We start from the raw sequence: 22,025 nt of genomic DNA, 5'->3' as shown, positions 1-22,025 counted from the left end.
CACCACACGCGAACGTGCCTGCAAAGGCGTCTTTCCTTTTTTTTACTTTTCATCCTGGAATAAAGTTTGCTGTTCCTTCGTACAGTAGTTTCTTTTATTCAGATGAGCATGACTGTGCATTACATGAACATTACTGTGCCGCATTGGAAGGGCACAAGAGCGCGCGCACACGATGTCGCGAAATCGGCTGCGCGCACAGCCGGGCTACTGCCGTCGGCGCACAAACGCGTTCCAGCGCTCCAGGCTCGCAGCGCCCAACTGTCGCTGCGGGGAACCACAGTCCCGCTCATTGGCAACCGGAAGCAGTAAGCCTACGGTCAGCACGCTCTCATCCTCGCGGTATACCACAATGCAACACCTAGCTTCCACGGGCGTGCACGGGAGGCGCTGCACGTACCGGCGGCCACGCGTTCGCAGTGTCGCGTTTCAATCCGTGAGCACTGTACATTCCAACTATCCCCACTTCTACATTGTAGAAGAGGTGTCCTTACAGTCTCTTACTATGGGACCTCTTTCTGTATATCTTGCACATGTTATCTGTATTTCGAACAAACAAACCTTTTCTGTTTCTGATTCTGAAACGGGCTTTGGTACTTACCTCGAGCCGTGCACCCTGACTTGAAACTCGGAAAACAAAAGCCAAGGCTACACATCATGATGGTAGCTATAAGTCAGCGCTATTTACTCGCTCGAAGAAGTGTCCCATGATTCCCTTGTTCAGCAGAGAGCTTTGCTTATCAGCGGTATTCGAGGCTCGGTGTTTTTAACAGCTCTTTGCTTATATTTGTCCCGACAGAGCTTGTTCCTTACCTTGAGACATCTGGCTTAAAGGAGTGATGCGGCCGGAGAAAGGTGCTTTCCGTGGGAGAATAAATCAGAAAGGTTGAGTTTCCTTTATTGGTTTCTATTCAGATGGGGATGGCAGCATCGTCATTCAGCGGGGTGAGAAATGGGTGACAAAAGTAGAAAAGGCTTCATATCATCTAATTACTGCATATTGCTTGTTGGTGGAGCCTGGCTGACAGAAGAAACGGAAGTTGGCAAATAAACAGAACAACAAAGGAGCGTTAACTAGCGCGACTGAGGGAAGGATCCAGGACAGTTGCTTATTATTTAATTGAGTGATCTGTTCCCTACTAGAATTGTTATATCATCCCTAGACTGATAGGGCCACTTGCCGAAGAAACCGCCTTCTGGAACCTTTGCAAATCGAAGAAAAAAAAAACCCCGATAAGAGTAGTTACGGTTGATAACTGTTTGAGATCTAATATTGGAATCGCGCGCAAAGAACATATATACACTTCCCTTTACGCTTAACCTGTTATGCAAATGTCGTTGGAGGTTTTGTTTGGCGATTATAAATTTTGAACATAACCGAAGGATGTATTTATATATTTGAGCGCGATTGAACTGAAAGTTGGGGATATTTTTGGGGCACGAATACTTTTTTCAGAACGATTATTTCCGCATCGGCGACATGAACATAAGACAAATCGATCAATAACTGCGGGGGAATCTTAAATGGCATGTTCGATAGCTCTACAACCCATCCAAATATGCTCTGAGACCCAGTCAATGCTTACGTTTGTTTTATCTTATCGAAATTATAACTAATACACGCAATCTGAACAAAAAGGAACCCAACATACAATTTTATTGCATCATTTTGTGTAAACGTTCCCCATGAGCGACTCTAAATTTTTTGTGGAGCTAAAGTAAAAATCGGGTAGAAAAAAATTGTTCAATACAGAAAAGCAACTGCCTTCAAAAGAGAATATTGAAGTATTTTTTGTTCAAGACGTCCACCTCACTCACCTAGCCAAATAATGCACTCCTTCAACAAATTTGTTTCGCGTGCATCAAAAGAACGCTATCGGCAACTGGTCCGAAATTTACCGTGCACCAGTCATGACACGCCGCAGGTTAAAAGCAGCTTTATATATATATATATATATATATATATATATATATATATATATATATATATATATATATATATATATATATATATATATATATATATATATATATATATATATATATAAGAGAAGAAAAACTTCGAACAAGGTAAAAGCACGACTGTGGCCTACGTTTCAGCAAAGAGAACTTGCTTTCCCTGAGGAAAGCAAGTTCTCTTTGCTGAAACGTAGGCCACAATCGTGCTTTTACCTTGTTCGAAGTTTTTCTTCTCTTGTGTTCTCTACCATCTTCAAAGTTCTACTATATATATATATATATATATATATATATATATATATAGATGTGAAGATATTTAGGCCAGTAGTGAAGAACGTCGAGGAGGGCAAGCGGGAAGGATGGAATTTATCCGTGTTTGGTGCTGAAGTACTTGTTATGTTTATGAAAGCAAAAGGAAAATCAGTGCAACCCGGGTGGTATATCTATCTATCTAATATATATATATATATAGTACGAAAAGATAAAAACTCACACAGAGCGCGAAAAAAATAAGGTTAGTAGAAACAGAGACAAACGAGAAAGACGTAGAAAATAGAAATAAGTTTACTCACGTTTCAGGGAGAGGACTCCCTTTCTTCAGAGTACCCTGAAGAAAGGGTACTCTGAAGAAAGGGAGTTCTCTCCCTGAAACGTCAGTAAACGTATTTCTATTTTCTACGTCTTTCTCGTTTATCTCTGTCTCTACTAACCTTATATAAATATAAATTAATATATATATATATATATATATATATATATATATATATATATATATATATATATATATATATATATATATATATATATATATATATATATATATTTATATATATATATATACTGGCCCATCGAACCTCATGATCTCTCTCTCTCTCTCTCTCTCTCTCTCTCTCTCTATATATATATATATATATATATATATATATATATATATATATATATATATATATATATATATATATATACATATATATAGAAATAAGGGTTGGCAGTCGAGAAAACCTCGGAAAGCAAAGGGGAGGATGTGGTAGATCATTGAAACAGATTAAGAATTTGGAAAGAAAGAAAGAAAGTGAAGAAAAAATGCCCGCCAGGTGGGCATTTTTTCTTCACTTTCTTTCTTTCTTTCCAAATTCTTAATCTGTTTCAATGATCTACCACATCCTCCCCTTTGCTTTCCGAGGTTTTCTCGACTGCCAACCCTTATTTCTGTGTTATTTTCAACGAGCCCCTCATTTCCTATTCTGATTCGCTACATACATATATATATATATATACAGAGCGAAAAACTTTGGACAGGGTAGCGACCTCAGTGCCGTGCCAAAGTTTCGAGAAGAATACTTGCCCTCGTCAAGGCAAACACTGAGCCACAGTGTTCGCTCCCTTCTGACGTTCAGTAGAGCTTCATGTCGGGCCACTTGGTGTAACATGCTTTTGAAGGCAAGTTGCGCTTATGTCCACAGAGACGGACACAGGAAAAAAACCTACACTTTCAAGACACTTGTTTGCTACTTTGACATGCTATCTTGTCCAAATTTTTTGTCTCCTTTTCCCACCGCCTTATATGTTTTATCGTTGTATATATTGTCGCCAAAACCCAGGTTGTGCATGTCCCCCGCTTAAAACGCCACCACTCCGAAAACACATAACGACACTTGGGGACGAGCTCTGCTCTCTCCCCCCCCCCTTCCGGGGGAAATTGTGATTCCGGTGAAATGTTTAAAGGAAGATTTTGAATAAGACGCTCTCCACCGTGCTGTGCCAGCTTCATGGTGCATATTCATGGACAATCTCTCCCTGGACAATTTCCATAGGGACTGTTGGAGAGAGGAAGACGAGGTAGAGGACTGTAAGACTGTGATTCTAAGAGGACCAAAATCTTTGATGACATCATAGTCATCATCATCATCACCGTTCAGTTTGGCCCCGCTCGAATTTCGGTTCGGCGCTCCTTACTGTAAATAAATCCACCTGATCGCTTTCGGCTGTAACAATTTATATCACCTTTAGCGGTCGGCTGGACAATTAACATGAGCTAGGGTCGAAATATTTTGTGGCCGAGGTGGCACTCGGTGAGGAATTTACGAAAGCGCGTGCGCCACATTTTGCAGTCAGTGTGGGAATGAATGATCGCTGAATAGACAAGGACAGCTCAGGAGTCGTTAGCCGATAGACTATTCGTACTCTATCCCCATGTCATCGAGGTATGGACCTAACGGCCTAAACCTCTCGAGATGTCCAAGGTTCTCTTGAAGCCATGGCATGAGCGCGTCCAGGCGGGCGTACACTCCCGGCATGTCCTCGACCGCGCAGCCGATCCCGTATGAGACGATCCCGACCTGCAGGTAGCGGCCGTTCTCTTGCTGAGTCATGAGTGGCCCTCCAGAGTCGCCCTGCGCAGTGGGAAAAATGAAACCGAAATGGGTAGGCCATCATGTCGACATGAGCAGGTGATCACCCCATTACTGGAGATAAACATAAGTAAGAGCGAATTACGTAGCCCTATGTCACTACATAAGGTATCCCAGTACCCCCACTGAGGCATGGAAGTCAGCAACGGCGGCCATTTTGGCGTTTATCGCTATTGCGAGATTGGCGCATATACGGCCTCGCCGCTATTAACAACACTGCCGAAGATGCAGCATAACGGAATCTTCGGACACACTTCTGCTGCTGAAATTCTGCTACACTGTGCGTGATCCTTGATTCGTGTTCCGAACGACGTCAGACGCACCCAGCGACAGACCTAGGGAGGACAAGCTAAGCCTACCAGACTTGACCGACTACAACGCTTAGACAACAAAATGGTGGCGCTCATGAACTGTCCGAGTGTGAAAAAATGTCACGTGATGCGAACTGACCAATGATTCAATTCAATTCAATTCAGTTCAGTTTATTCAAGACAATCCTCATTACAAGTTTGTCTTGGGTGGCGTGGCTATAGGCAGAATTAACGCCTGACGGGGCCACGACACCCATTCAGCAACTGGAGACAGCCCATCATGCAGTGCCCTAACTGTGAGCATAAAAAATATTGAGAACGAAAGCAAATTGCTCAACTACGCACAAAACATTCCGATACACCACAAAAGCCAGCGTCAAGCGCCGACACCAATGCAATATCTATTGCATATCTCCTTGTCGGGACTTCAGCTAGAGCCCTCCGACGCAGTAGTAGTAATTTCGTATAAATAAGGCGGAACAACGACAATTGAACTAGGACTAGAAAACACTCAACACAATTTCATATTATGGAGTTTTGGCGCAAATAATATTTGCGATGACGAATGATAGTGCAAGCATTGATATGATTCGCATTGCTTTTAAGGAAAAAGCGCGCGTAGCTCAAAACTGCTTCACATGAAAATCTGTGCTTTGGCGAAACATAAAAATGGCGAAAACAGGAAAAGAAAACAAAACCACAGAAAAACACAAGTAAAACACAAATAAACAAGGTAAGCACGAGGCTGTCAAAACATTACCACAAGAGAAACACTAGCGAATCACTGCTCCGCACGTACGGCAGCTTTCCCGTTGATTGGAACTGTATCAATTTCCTTGTTTTCCTCAGTGCTTCCTGGTCCTTCTGACCACCTCCTTTTCGTCCTTCTTACCCTAACCTCTTTCTTACTTGCAAACTGACTACCCAGAAGGTCTCTCACCCTCGGGGTGGACTCTAGCTTATACCATATGAATACAGAAAGTGCTGGGCTCATTAACGTTGGTCAACAAAGCAAGCGCATGGCGGACACGGATGCATGAAATACATGGAGGTATGCATGGGGACCCTCAGCCTCTTTTCGCGTAGCGCCCCTTGGCCTGCGGAGGAGGTCTATGGGGCGCGAATGCGTTGAGCGAACAAAAGCGGTTTGGAAACTGGTTTAAATACGATAACAGGCAACAGTACCTTATACTTGGTGCTACCTGCCGAAAGTTTCGTACGGCAAGTTTCGTAAATAGATGGTTACAGCAATTTTCTAACATTAGAGCGAGAGTAACAGTTTAATAGACCTAATGGTGGTCGTTCAACCGTCACTCGGGGGGGTAGGTTCGACTCAGTCCAGGTACCCTTGGGCCTTGGCTGCAGCCATGGCACGGGTGACCAGAAAGATCTGGTCAGCGTGACGGAAGCTGGTCAGCAGGACCTACCACAGCTCGTGGGAAGGGTTGGGATTGGGGTAAGCGATGGGGGGGTTTCGCCAGGCCCGCAGCGTGTGGTAGGTCGTATTAAAAGAGGGGCAGAAAGACAGGTGAGGGGGTATTGGGTAGGGAAAATAGAGTGGAGGATGGGTGCGTTGTAATTGGTGTACGTAATCGGGGCTAGATGATGGCTTCCTCCTTGGTTAGTTGAGGGTGAGGTTGAGGCAAGGTGAGGCGAAGGTTGTGATGACGGTGGAAGATGTCGTGGTAGCGAGAAAAAACAATGAGAGGGGGAGGAGGCTGTGCCGTGGGCTCTGACCCTGAGGGAAATGCCGGTGTGGAAGGGCACGGACAGCGGCCTGAGCCGCACCACTTCCCTCGAAGGACGAGTGGCCAGGAGTCCAGACGATGTAGAGCTCGCGAAAGGGCTAGGTTGATGCGAGTATGCGTAAGGCGGGAAGGGAGATGCGGGCACGTTGAGTATTACGGGAGTTTTGCATGCAGTACACCCAGAAATCCCAATATCAACGAGTTAGCTAACGACCGTGCGCGAGGTTTCACGAGCCGCGCCGGTCCCAAGGCTATCCCGAGTGACAGGCTGGGCGAGTACAGAGACCCTTTACTCACTTTCCATGAAATCATTTCCCACTATCAGCTATCTTGTAGGACACTTCCTCCACCTCACCCCAAGCTCACGCTATCACAATCCATAGCTTTCCGAAAGCTACAGACGAGTAATAAGTTTCCCACTAGGAGCAGGTTCAGCATTAACCTGTCTTCCATCGAACCTCATCACCTTAACTGCTCAGAGGTTTACTGCAATTTTAAACACATGCTCTGGAAATGTCCGGCATTACGTATGGCCACGGACTTCAGCACCGAGCACGAATGGAGAGCGTTCTCTCGAGCAACGATCCTAACAAGCAACTCCTGGCTGTCCACAGGGCCTGCGAGAGGGCGGAAGACCAACGTCTCTCACCCCCTACGCGGATGTGGCCATCGACTACCTGAAGAGGACCCTTAGCGACCATCCAGGATAGTCCCTCAGGACCTAAAATAAAGTTCTTTGTCTGTCTGTCTGTCTGTCTGTCTGTCTGTCTGTCTGTCTGTCTGTCTGTGACAATGGTAAGGTATTCAGGGCCAGTGGTAGTGGCGATGGCTATGGAAATTTCTTGGGCAGTGGTGGTGGTTGATGTAGAGAGAGTTGTGAGGGAGGTGAGAAGTGTGCCTTCTGAGTTGACAAGCACCAGAGAATGAGCCCGGCGTGAGGGGCAGAGGGCGGCGTCGGTGTAGTGAGTATCGGGGTGGAAGTGGAATTGCGATCGAACATGCTTAATTAACCCGGGGGGAGTCTTCTATGCTTGGTTGAATTCTGGATGCACATTGTTAGGAATTTTGGGTTCAGTAATGTAGGACCGGATCGAATAAAGAATGCGTTGAAGGGTTTGTGAAGAAGGTGGGATCGCGTAACCGAGTTAGGGCCTGGTCTCGGCCGGCAGTGGTAAGGATGAGTCTGGTGAGTTGGCTGTTGCGCTGAGTTTCCAGGGGTTTTTAAGTGTGTTGTGAATTCCGAGGTGAAGAAAACGAGAAGTAGAGTTTTGAACGGGGAGACCAGGTCCTACTTTGAAAGCTTGTCGAATTATAAAAGCGACTTTCTCTCGTTCTTTGGGTTTGAGGGCGATGTATGGGGTGGATTATGTGATGTAACTAATTAAAAGCGAATGAATTAGTCATATTGCATCGTCTTGTTTGAGGCCTTGAGGTTGGCTTGTGATGCGTTTGATGAGATGGGTAAGTTGGGTGACAGTGGCTTGTAGCTGGGGTAGAACTGCAGCACCGGAGCCATCTTGGTGGAATCCGACTCCGAGCTTACGAAGGGTGTGTACTTTAGGAACAGTTATTATTCACATAAGGAGACAGCGGAGTGGATCAAAGAACAGACGCGTGTTAAGGACATATGAGCAGAAATAGGAAGAAGAAATGGACGTAGGCAGGGCATGTAATGCTAAGGCAAGATAACCATTGGTCATTAAGGGTAACAGAGTGGATCCCTAGAGAAGGCAAGCGGGGCAGGGAGGTGACAGAAAGTTAGATGGGCAGATGAGATCAAGAAGTTTGCGGGGATAAATTGGTCGCAGTTAGCACAGGACCGGGGTAATTGGAGATTAGTGGGAGAGGCCTTTGCCCTGCAGTGGGCGTAGATAGGCTGGTGATGATGATGATGATTATTCACTTCAGAACATAGTCATGTGGAAATGTGCATTTAGTGTATATATGGTAAACGAATGCAGCTTACCTGGCAAGCGTCCGTGTTGAACCGATACGCACAGTACATAATGTCTGGCCTGTAGCCGGTCCGTATGAATTTCTTCGCGCACCTTGCATTTGGTAGCACCTTGACAAGCGTGTATCGCAAGTTATTAGCTGCGCGGCCATCTATTGGAAAAAGACAAAAAAGTATTATCTGTTAGGCAACAGGAAGTTCTAAATTTGCCAAAGTAACTACGCCCCACCTAGAAACGTTTCCTGTATGTATATTTACGTTCCAAAGAAGTTTGTGTTCTATGGGTGAGCATGTTTGGCAGCTGTACGTCATTTAGTGTCCACCTTTTCGGAAATATGTAAGGCGGGTCATACAGTTGAACCTCATTATAACGAACACTGATATAGAGAATTGATGATGATGGTTGGAGTTTTTTGGCACAAGGTCAGCTGGGGCAAAGAGCGCCAAACAAAATAGAGAATAGGGATATAGGGATATAGAGAATTACCGGCTATAGTGAAATAAATGCGAACTTTGGTTGGTCATGCTTCATTTCAATGACACCTATTCTTTTATAACGTAACTTTAACCATGAGAGCCGTGAGTGATATAGCATATAACGAATAAACATTGGCCAGAAGGCCGAGAAGCTACTTGAAAAAACACGCAGCGTCCGAAACTGCAGAAGTAGAAAGATCCCTTCCGATCGTGGGCACTAAAATATTTCCGCCTGCTCAGTGCTCTGAATAGCCACCATATGAAGGTCACAGCGTTTCTCAAAAAAAGCAAGAACGCAGGACTGTCTTCTAAAAGAAACTTCGTTCTGTTGTAATATCACGTTTCATGTTCTGTTCATTTAGCTTGAAATATGGGTTACCTTGTTTATAGTGGGTTCCAATCCTGTATCGTACTCTGAAGTGCAGCGAAGCGTTGCATACTCACTCGCAATAAGCAGGAATGTATGCTATTTTCACAAGTTATTTTATGTTTGAAGCAGCGAATACGTCTGCTGATTTTCTTTTTTGAGCTGCCTGCAAAATTCGACGGGTGCTTGTTAAGCTCTTTTTGGTATCCTTCTCGCATTCAAGTTTAGCCGTAACTGGATTACAAACTGACGCTTCCTGCTCCATATTGTCACGAAGGCAAAGAGGACGAAGTTGTCTTCAAGGAAAACAAGTTTACTGGAGCGAACTTGTGCTCCCCTAAGAACTCAAACAATACAGAGGCAGCGAAGCAGCACTCAACAAACTGACGTGCGCGGGTGGGTGTCGGGGTATCGAATATCACGGCGTCTGCTCTGCACGCTTTTATCTTTCGGCGCGAGTGTTTCTGGAACCGTCGATTTACATCCAGAACATTGTAGATCAAAGAAGATTATTTTAGGCAAGTGAGGTTAGGGCGAAACGCTCTCGTTATCAGAATAAGATACCCTGTGCGGCATCGAAATTAAGAAAGGAACACGCGCTTCGCTGGGACACAGATAACACAGCCGGGTGCCGCCGGGCAGTAAAAATAAAACATAAACAAACCCAATACATGGTTCGCGGGATTACTCCCCCTCTAAGAGTGCATCCACCCGGTGCTAAAATAATACGACAGTCCAACAAACAACAAAAAAGTCTGTCATCTTGCTCAGTAGGGTTTGAGGCGAACCACGTGGACGACTTCGGGTGGCGTGCGGCGTCGTGATGTGCCGGAATCACCATCTGGGATCACTTCGTAGGCAAGTTGGCCAGCACGTCGTAGAACCTGGTAGGTTCCGAAATACCATCGCAGAAGCTTCTCAATGAGTCCGCGTCGTCAGATGGGAGTCCAAACCCACACACGATCTCCTGGGTGGTACTCGGCGTCTCGGCGTCAGAGGTTGTACCGCCCGGCATCCACCAGCTGCTGGTCCGTTGTACGAACTCGAGCGAGCTGGCGGGCATCCTCCGCTCGCTGAAGGTATCCTTGAACGTCGGCGCTGAGGTCGTCGTCTTCTAGGTGCGGAAGCATGGCGTAAAGCGTCGTAGTCACCCGTCTACCGTAGACAAGCTCGAACGGTGTCATCTGCGTTGTTTCCTGGATCGTTGTGTTGCAAGCAAACGTGACATACGGGAGGATTTCGTCCCAACTCCTATGTTCAACGTCGACGTACATAGACAGCATATACGTGATCGTTTTGTTCAGATGTTCCGTTAGTCCATTAGTTTGGGGGTGGTCGTGGCGTAAGATGCCTTGCATAAGCTCTGCAGTAAAGGCCGTTCCACGGTCCGTAATAAGGACTTCAGGGGCTCCACGTCACAGAACAACTTCTTTTATGAAGAACTTCGCAACTTCTTGTGCAGTCCCCCTCGGAAGAGCGCTGGTCTCTGCGTAGTGCGTCATGTAGTCTGTCGCTACGACAATCCACTTGTTCTCGGACCGTGACGAAGGGAACTGGCCGAGGAGATCCATTCTAATCTGTTGAAAGGGCCTCGATGGGACGCCGATCGGCTGCAGAAGTGCGGCGGGTCTCGTCGGCGGCGTTTTTCATCGCTGGCATGTCACGGAAGGTACGGACGTAGTGGGACACATCGGTTGTAAGGCAGGGCCAGTAGTAGTTCGCCTTGATTTTTTTCGTAGTGCGTGCTGTGCCGAAAGGTCCGGAAGACGGGTCGTCGTGGCATGCTTCCAAAATTTCGTCACGAATGTCTGCGGAGATGACAAGAAGGCACTTCGTTCTCGAAGATAATTCCACTGCATTGAGTAGGGTAGACATCTCCTAGAAGAAACCGTTGTTCAAAAGGGTACCATGTTGGGATAGTTGGTAGTGCGATACAAAGGAAGGAACAGCGCTTGTGGTGTGTGTTTCTGCAAGTCCTTCGTCAAAATGTGCGCTGCACCTTCCTTTAAACCGTTGTTCCCGCTTATAGACGAAACCGTTAACACACAACGCTTTCCGCTGGTAGTCATTTTGTGGCGACGATGTCTCTGGTGACTCACACGTTAGTCACGCCTCCGAACTGGACTTTGAACGTCCCGGTGTGAGACGTTTGCGCCCAGCCAACGTCCAGAACTCCGCCTTGTAATACACGGCCTGCATCTGGCACTTCGCTTCGAGACTGGAAGATTGTAGGAAGCAGAGGAGAGTGCCCCGACGCGACGAACGTCGGCGCTGCCCCCTCGTGCTCTCTACGCCGATTGTCCAGTTTGCCGTGCATGTGGAGAGATGTGAAGTCACTGACCGGTGGTAGGAGATGACAACTACTTGGGCGTCACGTCTTTCTAGTACTCGGTAAGCGAAATTCACGCGCTGTGTTCTTAGGAAACCTGGGAGCAACGGAGTGAGCGTCAGGACGTAGCTGGAAGGTAAAGAAGGGCAGCGACATTCGATTTCATCAAAAGTAAAAATTCAGAATTTCCTTCACCGTACAAAGCATGAATTAATTATAGGGTGAGGCTGCACCCTTCGGCTACAGCAATATAGAAGATACAACACCATTATGAAAAATTTGGGACAAGTATTGATTTAGAACATTTTTGCATAGAAATTCCTCAAAAAAGCAGTCGCGATCGCGGGCACTCGAACCCAGGCCGTTACAATAGCAACCAGAGACTCTGTCTTAAAGCCGCCAATTTCGCACGGCGGGTTCTTTTTATTAGATCGTCAAAACAATTTTGCTAGAGTACACAGCGAACATAGTAGAGAGTGCTTCAATTCTGTGTCGTTTAGGAAAGGGAACATTGCAGACGGGAATAGGCCGGTAATGTCTGTACTTTGCGAAACCGGCCTTCATGAGAATACAATGTAATAAACATTGAATAGGCTAGCGCATGTGTCTATAATCAAGGACCGGTAAGGTTGGACTAACAGTGAAGTGTTAAGAAGTACGATTGTTTTCACGAGGACAACACCAGTGTTTAGAAGTTTGCCATATATATAGCTTTTAGGGGAGGAATGGCCAGCCAGGTGAAGAACAGGTTGAAGGACGTATGGCAAGCTGATATCGTATTTAAGAGCGCTGGAGACGAGACGAGGAACAGAAAGACAGAGGACGAGCGCTCGTCCTGTGTTTCGCCCTAACGCTGTTAAATATGATTCCGGACCAACTGGCCCACATCTCCCTTTTGGAGCTGATATAGCGTAGACGAGCCTCGGAGTGGTAGTTCGACAAGCACAAAGATGAGCCTCGGAGTGGTAGTTCGACAAGCACAAGACCAAAGGAAGAACCATGCACTCACAAAGAAAGGGGGAACAATAAATAGAACCCTGGTGGGCGAGTTGTATAAAATTGTTAAACAAGCGCACAAATACTTCTATGTGCAGGGATAAACAGTAAGCCTCGGACAATGCAACATAACGATAATTTGTGGGACCGAGAACGTCATTCGCATGTTTTCTGACACGACGCCGTTGTCGTTTACAGATCAGCAAGACATTCTATGTGGGTTTCTCTACTGTGCCGCAAATGCAGCAAAATCCACACAGCGCCACTTAGAAGTTGGTAGCTCAAACTAATGGAAGGTTATGCAGCTAACAATGGTGGTTTGATTGGGATGCAAATTAAAAGTGATTCGGGGCGCGGGAAGAGTGTATAAGGTTTCCATTTCAAACGTGAAGGTTCTAATGCTACTAAATACGTTTTTTTGGCGTGGAGTAGTATGGCTGAACGATGTGTGTCTGGTGTATACTTGGTAAGATGACTCAGTGTATAAATGGCTTGTTTCTCCGTTGAATAAATCCAGTTGTAAGTCAGCACCTTGTCTCGTGTTTTCGTCTCTGTGTTTCGTCGGTTCAGTGCTGTTTCCAGTAAGATGAATCCATACCAACCTACCCAGTTCTTTGTTATTTTGAAAATGCATCTTGGCAGGTGATAATAACCACACTAAAACTGCAAACCAAATATGGGTGATATAAAATGGTTTGTAAAAAAGAAATAATAAATAAAAATTTGAAAACACGCACACACTGTAAGAATACCCCGTAGGTGGTGTACACCATAGCGCTCCAGAATGCTTAGTTGAAGTTACCAAATGTGCAAATTTGCGAATGACGAAGCCTAACATATGATTTGAATAAAAAAAGTTTATGTGAACAGAGACAACACTCAAGACATGAATGACGCTTGGCATTGCGCAATATCTCTGCGCAGCGCAAACTGCAGCGAGCTGCCTGTCTCATGTACGTCATGGAGGCAGTCTCGAACTTTGTCATTTTCTTGGGCCCTGGGTCAATAGTGCTGACAGAAGCTTGGGTACGAAAGTTCTGCTCCCGTTCGTACGAGACTGCGAACTGGAGAAATCTCTATAGATCATAGGCAGAGCAAGTGTCTCACGATATGTACTTTTTCCCGCTGTGGCGTTCATTTATTTTTCTTGGGTTGGTGTTATTTTTTTTCATCGTTTACTTTGCATTTTGATTCAGCGTTTACATTAACGATTCTCTTTTCAATTTTGTTTTTATGTCCGGACTCCGCTGGCAGCATTTCTTTGTTACTTTTTTAACTGTTCTTGTTTGCCTTCTTCCTGTTGTACCCCTAATGTCTAATATTCACCCCTCATCATCGTATTCACCCCCCCCCCCTCCATTGCAGCAAGCCTTGTCCCTAGTAGGGCTGACCTCACCGTTTCACATTAAAGAGCATTCTCTCTCTCTCTGCTGCGCGGATGCCCTCTTTCATTTAAAGTGAATTCTCTGTCACCTCATTCATCAAACTTGTACATTAGACCAATTCGATTGGTTATTCTGGAGCTCTGTGGTGAAGACGCCCTACGGGGGCTTCTCAGAGTGTACATACAAAAATAGGTTCATCTAACAGAAAGTGTTGTGGTTGCAGTGGAATGAGATGTGTGTAAAGTACAGGGAAATGATTTTCGATGCCAGGTTCATGGTTACCTTGTTCTAAGTACCCCCATCCAGCGACGATGACGTCTTTGTTGAAAATATCCACGGGGTGCGTCGGCAAACAAATTGGTCTTACTTTTGTCCCAAAATGGAAATCTTGTTCTACCTGCAAAAAGGCAACGCATGCGTTGCAAAGAAACAGCGCGATGCATCATACATTACGTTATACGCTCACTACAGACACTCAAGGCTTTTTATTTGCCTTGTTTCTGTATTTGCATTTACAATAAAGTGGAATACATGTCGGCCAGTGTCTGGCTGCATGGAACATGTGCCAGTGCGTAGCTACGCGCTACGCCCCGACGCATAGTAACCTTCAGAATCCCCTCGACACCTCCCTTGTGGTAAGACGTATAGTGGTTCGGATTTATTGCTAGCATTGCCATCCACGTACTGTTCGAAAGGATGTCGTTATAAACACTCATTGCGGGGGCTTCATTTCCCGTCTTAGGTCGCGAGTGCACCCAGCAGCTGATCGCCATGCACCAAATTTGTATCCATTCCTTCAAAAGAACAATTAACCGTAAATGAAGTTTTTCCTTTGTCTATTGATTCACTTTATGACAGGTTCACTCAGCAATTTTATGAAGACGGCGGCGTAATCCCTCATCGTAATACCCCGCATTCATAGCAATTATGACGTTGTCTTTTTTGATAGATCCGAAGAGGGATGATCCATGTGGTTCGGGAAATTTCTGCCTGGCATGTCTCTCTAGTGTCGGGTAAGGGGGACTCGCCTGTTAGCATTCCTATGGGAGTTAGAACTTCATGATCCACGGACTTAAAAACCATTGTGCACCAAACGAAAATTTTTTTCAGATCCATGAAAATGCTCCGAACGATGTAGTTTGATAATTTTGGAAATATGTCACCTGTGTACTGAAATAAAAAAATGAACCTGTCGCTTCTTAGGAAGCTCGCATCATTTAGTGAAAACTAGATAAGCCAAAATATGTTTTTTGTTTACTTTTTTATTTCAGTACAGAAATGATATATTTCCAAAGAAGCAAACTAGCCCGTAAGGAAAATTTTCATGGATGTGTAAAACTTTTTATTTATTTATTTATTTATTTATTTATTTATTTATTTACATACTGCAGACCTTTCATAGGTCTCAGCAGGACATGCGCTTTACAACAAGACGCAAAAAAGACAAGCAGAATATAAACAACAATACACAATAAACATGAGAACGTCAAGTAAGGGAGTTAACACTACGGGATTGAATATCAGCGTTCCAATCATTTATCGTCTGTGGAAAAAGAGAGAACTTGAACAGGTCTGTGCGAGCGAAATATGGCGTAAACTTTTCCGGGTGATCGTGGTGTGTAGACCTTCTTGACAAAGAAATTAAGTATTTACTGGGGTAAGAGTAGCAAGGGTGGCATTATATTAATTTTTTAGCTAGAGAAAAGTTTTTAAACCTCTCTTTCATCTTGCGTACAATTAAAAGTGTGTTGCTGCGCGGCTTCCTGTTATGGTTGCCAGCCTTCGTTTTGACTTCATACGTAAGGCTGTACGTGCGAGCGCCCTGTCAGAGAAACCGTTTCAAGGTGTTTTTAGTGATTTCCCTTTACTTGGGATATAGAGACATGCTCCACAAAAATCGGTTGTCTGTCTTTTCGAGATTCCTATTTTTATAATGATGATGATGATGATGATGATAATGACGACATGGATATATTTACGTGAGTGATGATCCGGAGGTTGAGCACATTAAGGCAGTACATTGTTTTGAGTTAGGAAGACGTGAGCAAGCTTTCCGTGACAGACATATGCATCAGACAGGTATCACACCCATCTCGCGCCGGAAAAGGTTGACATGTAGGGTGACGAAGACGTTGTAATGATATCATAACGCAGCAGTTGAAGCCATAACAAAAGATGGTTTCGAGAAATAAAATACGCGTTGCCGTACCTGTAGGCGAGAAAGAGCTGTACCAAATTATGCAGTGATCATGCAGCATAGTAAGTATAAATACCATTACAATGGCGATGTCGTTGTGGAACTTGGGGGGATCAAACTGTGGATGTCGCAGCAGCCTTATACCTCGTACCCTCAGTCCCTCGCGAAAGTTGCTGTGTCCATAAAAAACCATAACTTCGCTTGCTTCAATATCGTTTCTGGAATAGAGACAGGCGTCAATTAGTGGGCGTTGATACTCAATATTTGCGACTTCTTTTGCTACTTCTTGGGCAAGTTTGGTTTACTTCTAAGCAACGCTGATATTGCGACAGCGGTTTAACTTTCGCTTGTCACAACGGCTTAGCGGCGCTGTACTTGTGAACTAATGCAAAGCGGGACTCAAGTCAAATCAAATCAAGGTTTATTTTTGAACGTTAGTACAGCGTTGACAATGTTGACGGTCACTCTGGCAAACAGCTGTAGAGACAGCTTGACGAGGACAGAGCGCCGGTGCAGCTGCGACAACTTTGGTCATGAACAATACATTGCACAGCTTTGTTTGCTGATAACAAAATTATACAAAAGCAATGTTACAATACACTGAACAATATTTCTCCTTTATTAATCAAACACGTGGAAATCCAACTTTGCAAAGTGTCAAATACATACCACACAAAATGCCATTCCTTAGAAACATGCAAAACATTGTTGATACAAACGTCACTGTAATTTTTCGTTAAAAATTATAGAATGCAATTCTTTGTGACTGATACGGGCACATTCAGCAATATGTGGACCTAATCGGTTAAACATCTCAGTTATGTTGTGACTATTCGATTGTAAAAAGTAGTCAGGGCGACGCCGAGGAACAATATGTCTTGTTCACGAGCTCGACTTGTTTCGGTTCGCAATGACAGACCAGACAATTTCACTAAACAATTATGGTGGGCAGTGCTTGGAAAGTAAAGCTGACACAAGAGACGGTACTTATAAAGATTCTGACTGCATGCACGTTTACGAGAAGCACTGTCTCCGCACTCATGAGCTGTTCATAATAGGTTGGCCTACATGTAACTAACCATTGTGGGTTGGGACATGGCTGTTCCCAGGTTAGGCCATGTGAGAAAACGGCGCAGAATGGTCGTAAATAAATTACCCAAAGAATATGGCAAGTGTTACGCTACACTAAATAAGGTATTTTCTTATAGGTGCCATTTTTTATAAGCTAATGCTAAGTTGTCGAACAATGACGCATCACGATGTATACTATAGGTCTCTCATGGTTCAAATGAACACCGCAGAGGCAGAGAATAAAACATGTTCTGAGTGGTAACTCGTACTTACAGCAAGGTGCAGTGGCCTGCCGTCAGAACGTGGCGTTTGGTAATGATGCTGCCTCCACATCTGGTGAGCACACCGCCGAAGCGTATCTGTAGGAAAACCTTAGACGCAAACGCAGGGCATAGAATTCCCCTTCAGTGCAAAAACTGGACTCCGTAAATTAAGAACGACTCATGTAATCGACTAGAATAGGGGACATCCCCAAAGGGGAGGAAGCTTCTGCGAAGAGAAGTTGACATCCTCCCGAAATGCAGCCTTACGGCTACAAGGGAAAGCTCTACAGCTTTCCTCGGAACTTCACTGCTCACAAAAAACTCGTCCCTAGAAAGCTGTGATGCGTTTCCTTGTAGCCGTATGGTGGTATTTCCGGTAGGTGTCACATTTTCCCTCCCAGAGTGACTCCCCTCCACCACAAAGAACATTTACATGGTTGGCGTTGATACAGTTTATGTAAGGGACATACATGAGCTGAATGATAATGGCTGATTGTTTAAAATTTTTCACGTAATTTTTAACACGAAAGTGTTTTATTCCTGGATACACAGATTTCAGTGACGTCATATCCGTCACGGAAATGACGCCAGTACAACGAAACAAGCGGCCTGTAAAGGGTGCACCCCTGCACACAGGGTCTTCTTGCGGGGAAGCAACCTTTAGTACTAAAAAGTACGTTATGCTTAGGGTTGTTCGTTTTCCGTCTTTATATTTTAACACGAAAGTGTTTTGCGCCGGGATACGCCAAGATTTCACTGACGTCATATCCGTTACGGAAATGACACCAGTACACCTTTTCACGAAAATAATCTTTTCGTGAAACATGGTGCTCGCTCGACAAATATGGTCACGTAAGACACCGTCGCTTGCGTCGATCGGCCAGTGTCGTCTGGCACTACCCTAGAGCCACTAGTGGTTCTAGACAACCCCACAGCCCCACAGTGATGTGCATTAGCATGGTGCGAGCAGAACCAACAGCCGTACTCATCGGTACTTCAATGTTTACGTGTGCTTTCGTAACTTGCACTGTTTGTCCCACCATTCTAATTGATATAAAAAGAATTTGCCCTATATTTTAACGCAAATAGCTCGGTCGGCAAGCTTATAAGTTCTGCCTAATTTGCGTTTGCCTTTTCCGGCCTCCGCCAATCGCAGAGCTGGCTGCTATTACATCATAGGCTCTGTTGCGGAAAATGAGCTAGGGTTCCCATGGCCATTCCCTTTTTCTTCATTATGCAGCTTATTTGAGTGAAGTTTACGTTAAAAGGGGTGTCAGCATGATTCTAACGAGGCAATCTTTTGAACAAACCAAACTTGCATTTTGTCTTTATGGTCCCTTTAAAGTCAGTTTCGCTACTTTACACATACCGTTGCTTGCGTACCCTGCCACGTTCATAAACTAGGAATATGGACGTAAAGTGAAGCCTCCATGCCCCAAAAGAGTTTTGGCAGCATTAGGAAACTGGCCGGCTCGAGTAAAAGAACATGAATTTAGGTGCTCACTAATTTCTCAGTTCGGAGCTCACTAAGAGCAGTGCTCATTTTAGCGTAATTCAGTTTGGTGAGCTCGTAAGGAATGGTGTTTCTCGCAGCGCATGAAACAGCCGCCTCATCTCCCTATGCACGGAAATACCCAAGTCGTTGCCCCAAGGGGAGACAGGTTTCTCAGTGGTATTTGCGCATTCTTCCGCTGCAAAACTCTGCGTCATTGTTCACGGGCGCGAGTAAAAAAATTGGGGAATGGGGAAGAGGCCCCGCATTAAGCCGGTATAAAAGGCGCAAAAGCAAGAAATTCAATCGTAGCTTGTAAACGTACCACCCACGGGAACTGGTCCACCAGTGCCTGTCTTCCGTTGACAATTCTCCTCGTGGGATCGGAAAAACCACATTCTTAAAAGAAGAGAAGACGACCGTGTTTTTCATCAAAGTTTTCAGGTGTAAGTGAAGTGAAATTCCCTGTTTAAAACACAGTGTGTAATTCACAGTTAGTAGCAGGGAATCAAAGGGAAAGCTCTAGCGTGATAGAATGCGCGAGATGATCTCTCGTTGTGTGCCAAATTGCTCATAAACTCACCACATGGCACTATTGTTTCGCACATGCATTATTACAAACTTTGGAGGTAATTTTGCATTACGTTATTTATCTTCATCTTTATACATGCTGGCAGCCTATTTGCATCCACATGAATTTTTGTTGATTTTAGTACTACTCCAGCTGCTCCTGTCCGGAGATGTCCGAATTGATTCTTGCACATAAAATGCCCGCCTTTTGAAGTTATACCCACTTTAGACCAAACGCTTTCACAAAGATGCACATATTGCCTGCACAAAAATGTCAGGCAATATTAGTGTATAGGGCGCAAATGCTGTGTAATCGGCTAAAAGGCAAATTGAAATTCGTAAAACCTTTACTTATGCCTGCAGATTGCATGCATGCATTCCCACGATTTTTTTGTGTGCAAATATCTGAAATTCAATGTTTGGTTTAGTGATCCCTATGCGCATGTTCTTTAACCTTTCAACCACAACAGGCCACAACGTTCAGTTTTCTTAGTTTGAAGCAAATAAGGTACGCTTACCATTTCCATTCAGCATGTATTCGTACTGTGCAATAACCTGCAAATGCAAAAACAAGGAATATGTTAGTATAATTTATTCAACTGGTTCAAGTAATAAAAACTGATTTTAAAAGGAACGGCAATAGACCGGGAGTCACCCAGTATCGCCGGAGAATAGACGCCACGCATTGGACGAATGTCACTCACGTCAAGCAATCAAGATGCTTTATGCTACTGATGTGGCTGCCTCTTCATAAAACTTATTTGACGTTTATTGAGGAAATACGCAGGCAACGCGGACACACGATACACCGACGTCGCGAAGTATGAGCACCGAAAAGAGCACGTGTTATTCGTCGCATATTTCACGGGAACGACCGTGGCGTTCGCATCAAGCGTAGGCACAGACAGCGCAGAGGCCAAAGAGACAGCCATCACTCTAGCGGACACCGCAATATTCAACAACGCAGAAATCACCCTCATCGACTCCAAGCAGGCCTGCCGAAACGTTCAATCCGGTTGAACCTCTTGTCTCGCCCTAAAACTCCTTACACTCTAGGCGGCTCTCCCATCTATCCGCGTAGTCTGTGCTCTATGTAACGCTTTCTTCACCAGAAGAAGGCGTTACATAAGCGTTACACTCGCAGGCTGCGAGTGTCCTGAAGAGACAACGGCCTTCTGGCGTCACTACAGCATAAGACGCTGTCCTCTCACGTTTGTCCCCGCCTCTTTCGCTTCCCTCTCCTATTTTCTCAATGCAATGATGATGATGGTAATGATGCATAGCGGCATGATCAGAATTCCCGTGCTCACGCGCAGTCTGGTAGGGGATCCAAGCCAGGGGATCCAAGGGGGAAACAAGCTAGGTCGGCCCCCAGCTATGCTGTTTTTCCAGCCTTGCACCCCTACTGCAAGCTGCGCCAATTTGTCTGCCTTTTAGAATCCAAAAAAAGCCTAGTACCTTTGAAATGGTATAGTAAGAGGTGCGCATACGCATACGCCCCCCGTGCTCACACTCTAACAAGCTCGAAAGCCGACTTCACTGTTATAATACCCTATAATCGGTGGTGCACCATTTAGAGTTGCCGCAGTTCTTTTTCTTTGTATTTTTTGCTAACGCCACCGAAAATAGCTCAAGCTTAAAGAGCTTCACTGGTAATAAATTATGCCAATTCATATTGCTTTAAACATCGTAAGGGACAAAACACCTACCGCTTGTAGAAAATGTTCAGTCCACCCGTGTAAACAGGTACAAAATGCCTCCAAAGTTGGAGGTCTCTTCACCTTTTTTCTTAGTTGACGGTCTTTTCTCACACCCTTTTTCTTACATCCTTTTTCTTTACGCCCTTTTTCTTAGTTTCGAACACCATAATTTGTAGCTTTACGCCCTTCTGTGAAAAAGGGTGTTGAAATAACGAACACCCTTTTTGAAGGGTGTTGAGGTGGCGGGAAAGACTTGTTTGGTATTTAATAAAATTCTATAAGTTATAGAACACAAAAACTACGCCATAATTAAAAATTTTTTGCAAATCCGCGTGTTGATTTGTGTATTCTCATAGTAAAATACATACTTCCAAAATTAGCGCTAAAATATATCTGTTTTTTGCGACAAGCCCACCGATTCGATAGGGGGGCTTTCCTCTGCTGGATATAAAAGCAAGAACAGCACATGTAATACTAACTAAGTATGGTCTCCCTGTACCGCTTGCATCCCATTGGTTTTCTTGCTCAATTCATTTGTGTTCCAACTGTAACTTGTGCGTATTGACTGTTTGTGTTGAGTGCTGCGCGCTCCGCCGATTCACATTGCCACTGCGTATGCCGGATGCTCAAGACGCTTTTTTAGGGCGTTGAGCATCGTCAACACCCTTTAAGAGTGTTGAGCTCAACACCCTTTTTTTTATCCGTACACCCTTTATTTGCCAAAACACCCTTTAAGGGTGTTAGCCATGGGACAAGAATTTTACCCCCTTTTCGGCAAAAAAGGGTGTAAAAAAGTTT

At 44.7% G+C, this 22,025-nt stretch overlaps 1 protein-coding gene across 2 annotated transcripts in view; it reads right to left on the bottom strand.

Moving 5' to 3' along the window:
• Positions 1 to 3,700: 3,700 nt before the first annotated feature.
• Positions 3,701 to 22,025, bottom strand: part of LOC144141467 (trypsin alpha-4-like) — a 31,076-nt gene continuing 12,751 nt past the window's right edge. For both annotated transcript variants that reach the window (XM_077673022.1, XM_077673023.1), the window contains exons 3-9: positions 20,046 to 20,082; positions 19,283 to 19,356; positions 17,476 to 17,573; positions 16,208 to 16,349; positions 14,217 to 14,331; positions 8,393 to 8,532; positions 3,701 to 4,349 (exon numbers count right to left, since the gene is read on the bottom strand). In XM_077673022.1, coding sequence (XP_077529148.1) covers positions 4,131 to 4,349; positions 8,393 to 8,532; positions 14,217 to 14,331; positions 16,208 to 16,349; positions 17,476 to 17,573; positions 19,283 to 19,356; positions 20,046 to 20,082 — 825 coding nt within the window. In that variant the 3' untranslated portion in view covers positions 3,701 to 4,130. The remainder of the gene's footprint in view (positions 4,350 to 8,392; positions 8,533 to 14,216; positions 14,332 to 16,207; positions 16,350 to 17,475; positions 17,574 to 19,282; positions 19,357 to 20,045; positions 20,083 to 22,025) is intronic.

This window comes from Haemaphysalis longicornis, unplaced genomic scaffold (genome assembly GCF_048455015.1).
Source record: "Haemaphysalis longicornis isolate Haplotype H1 unplaced genomic scaffold, Haemaphysalis longicornis Haplotype H1 scaffold_6, whole genome shotgun sequence".
NCBI lineage: Eukaryota > Metazoa > Arthropoda > Arachnida > Ixodida > Ixodidae > Haemaphysalis > Haemaphysalis longicornis.
Note: the sequence above shows the minus strand (reverse complement) of the source record. Positions and strands in the feature narration are given on the sequence as shown.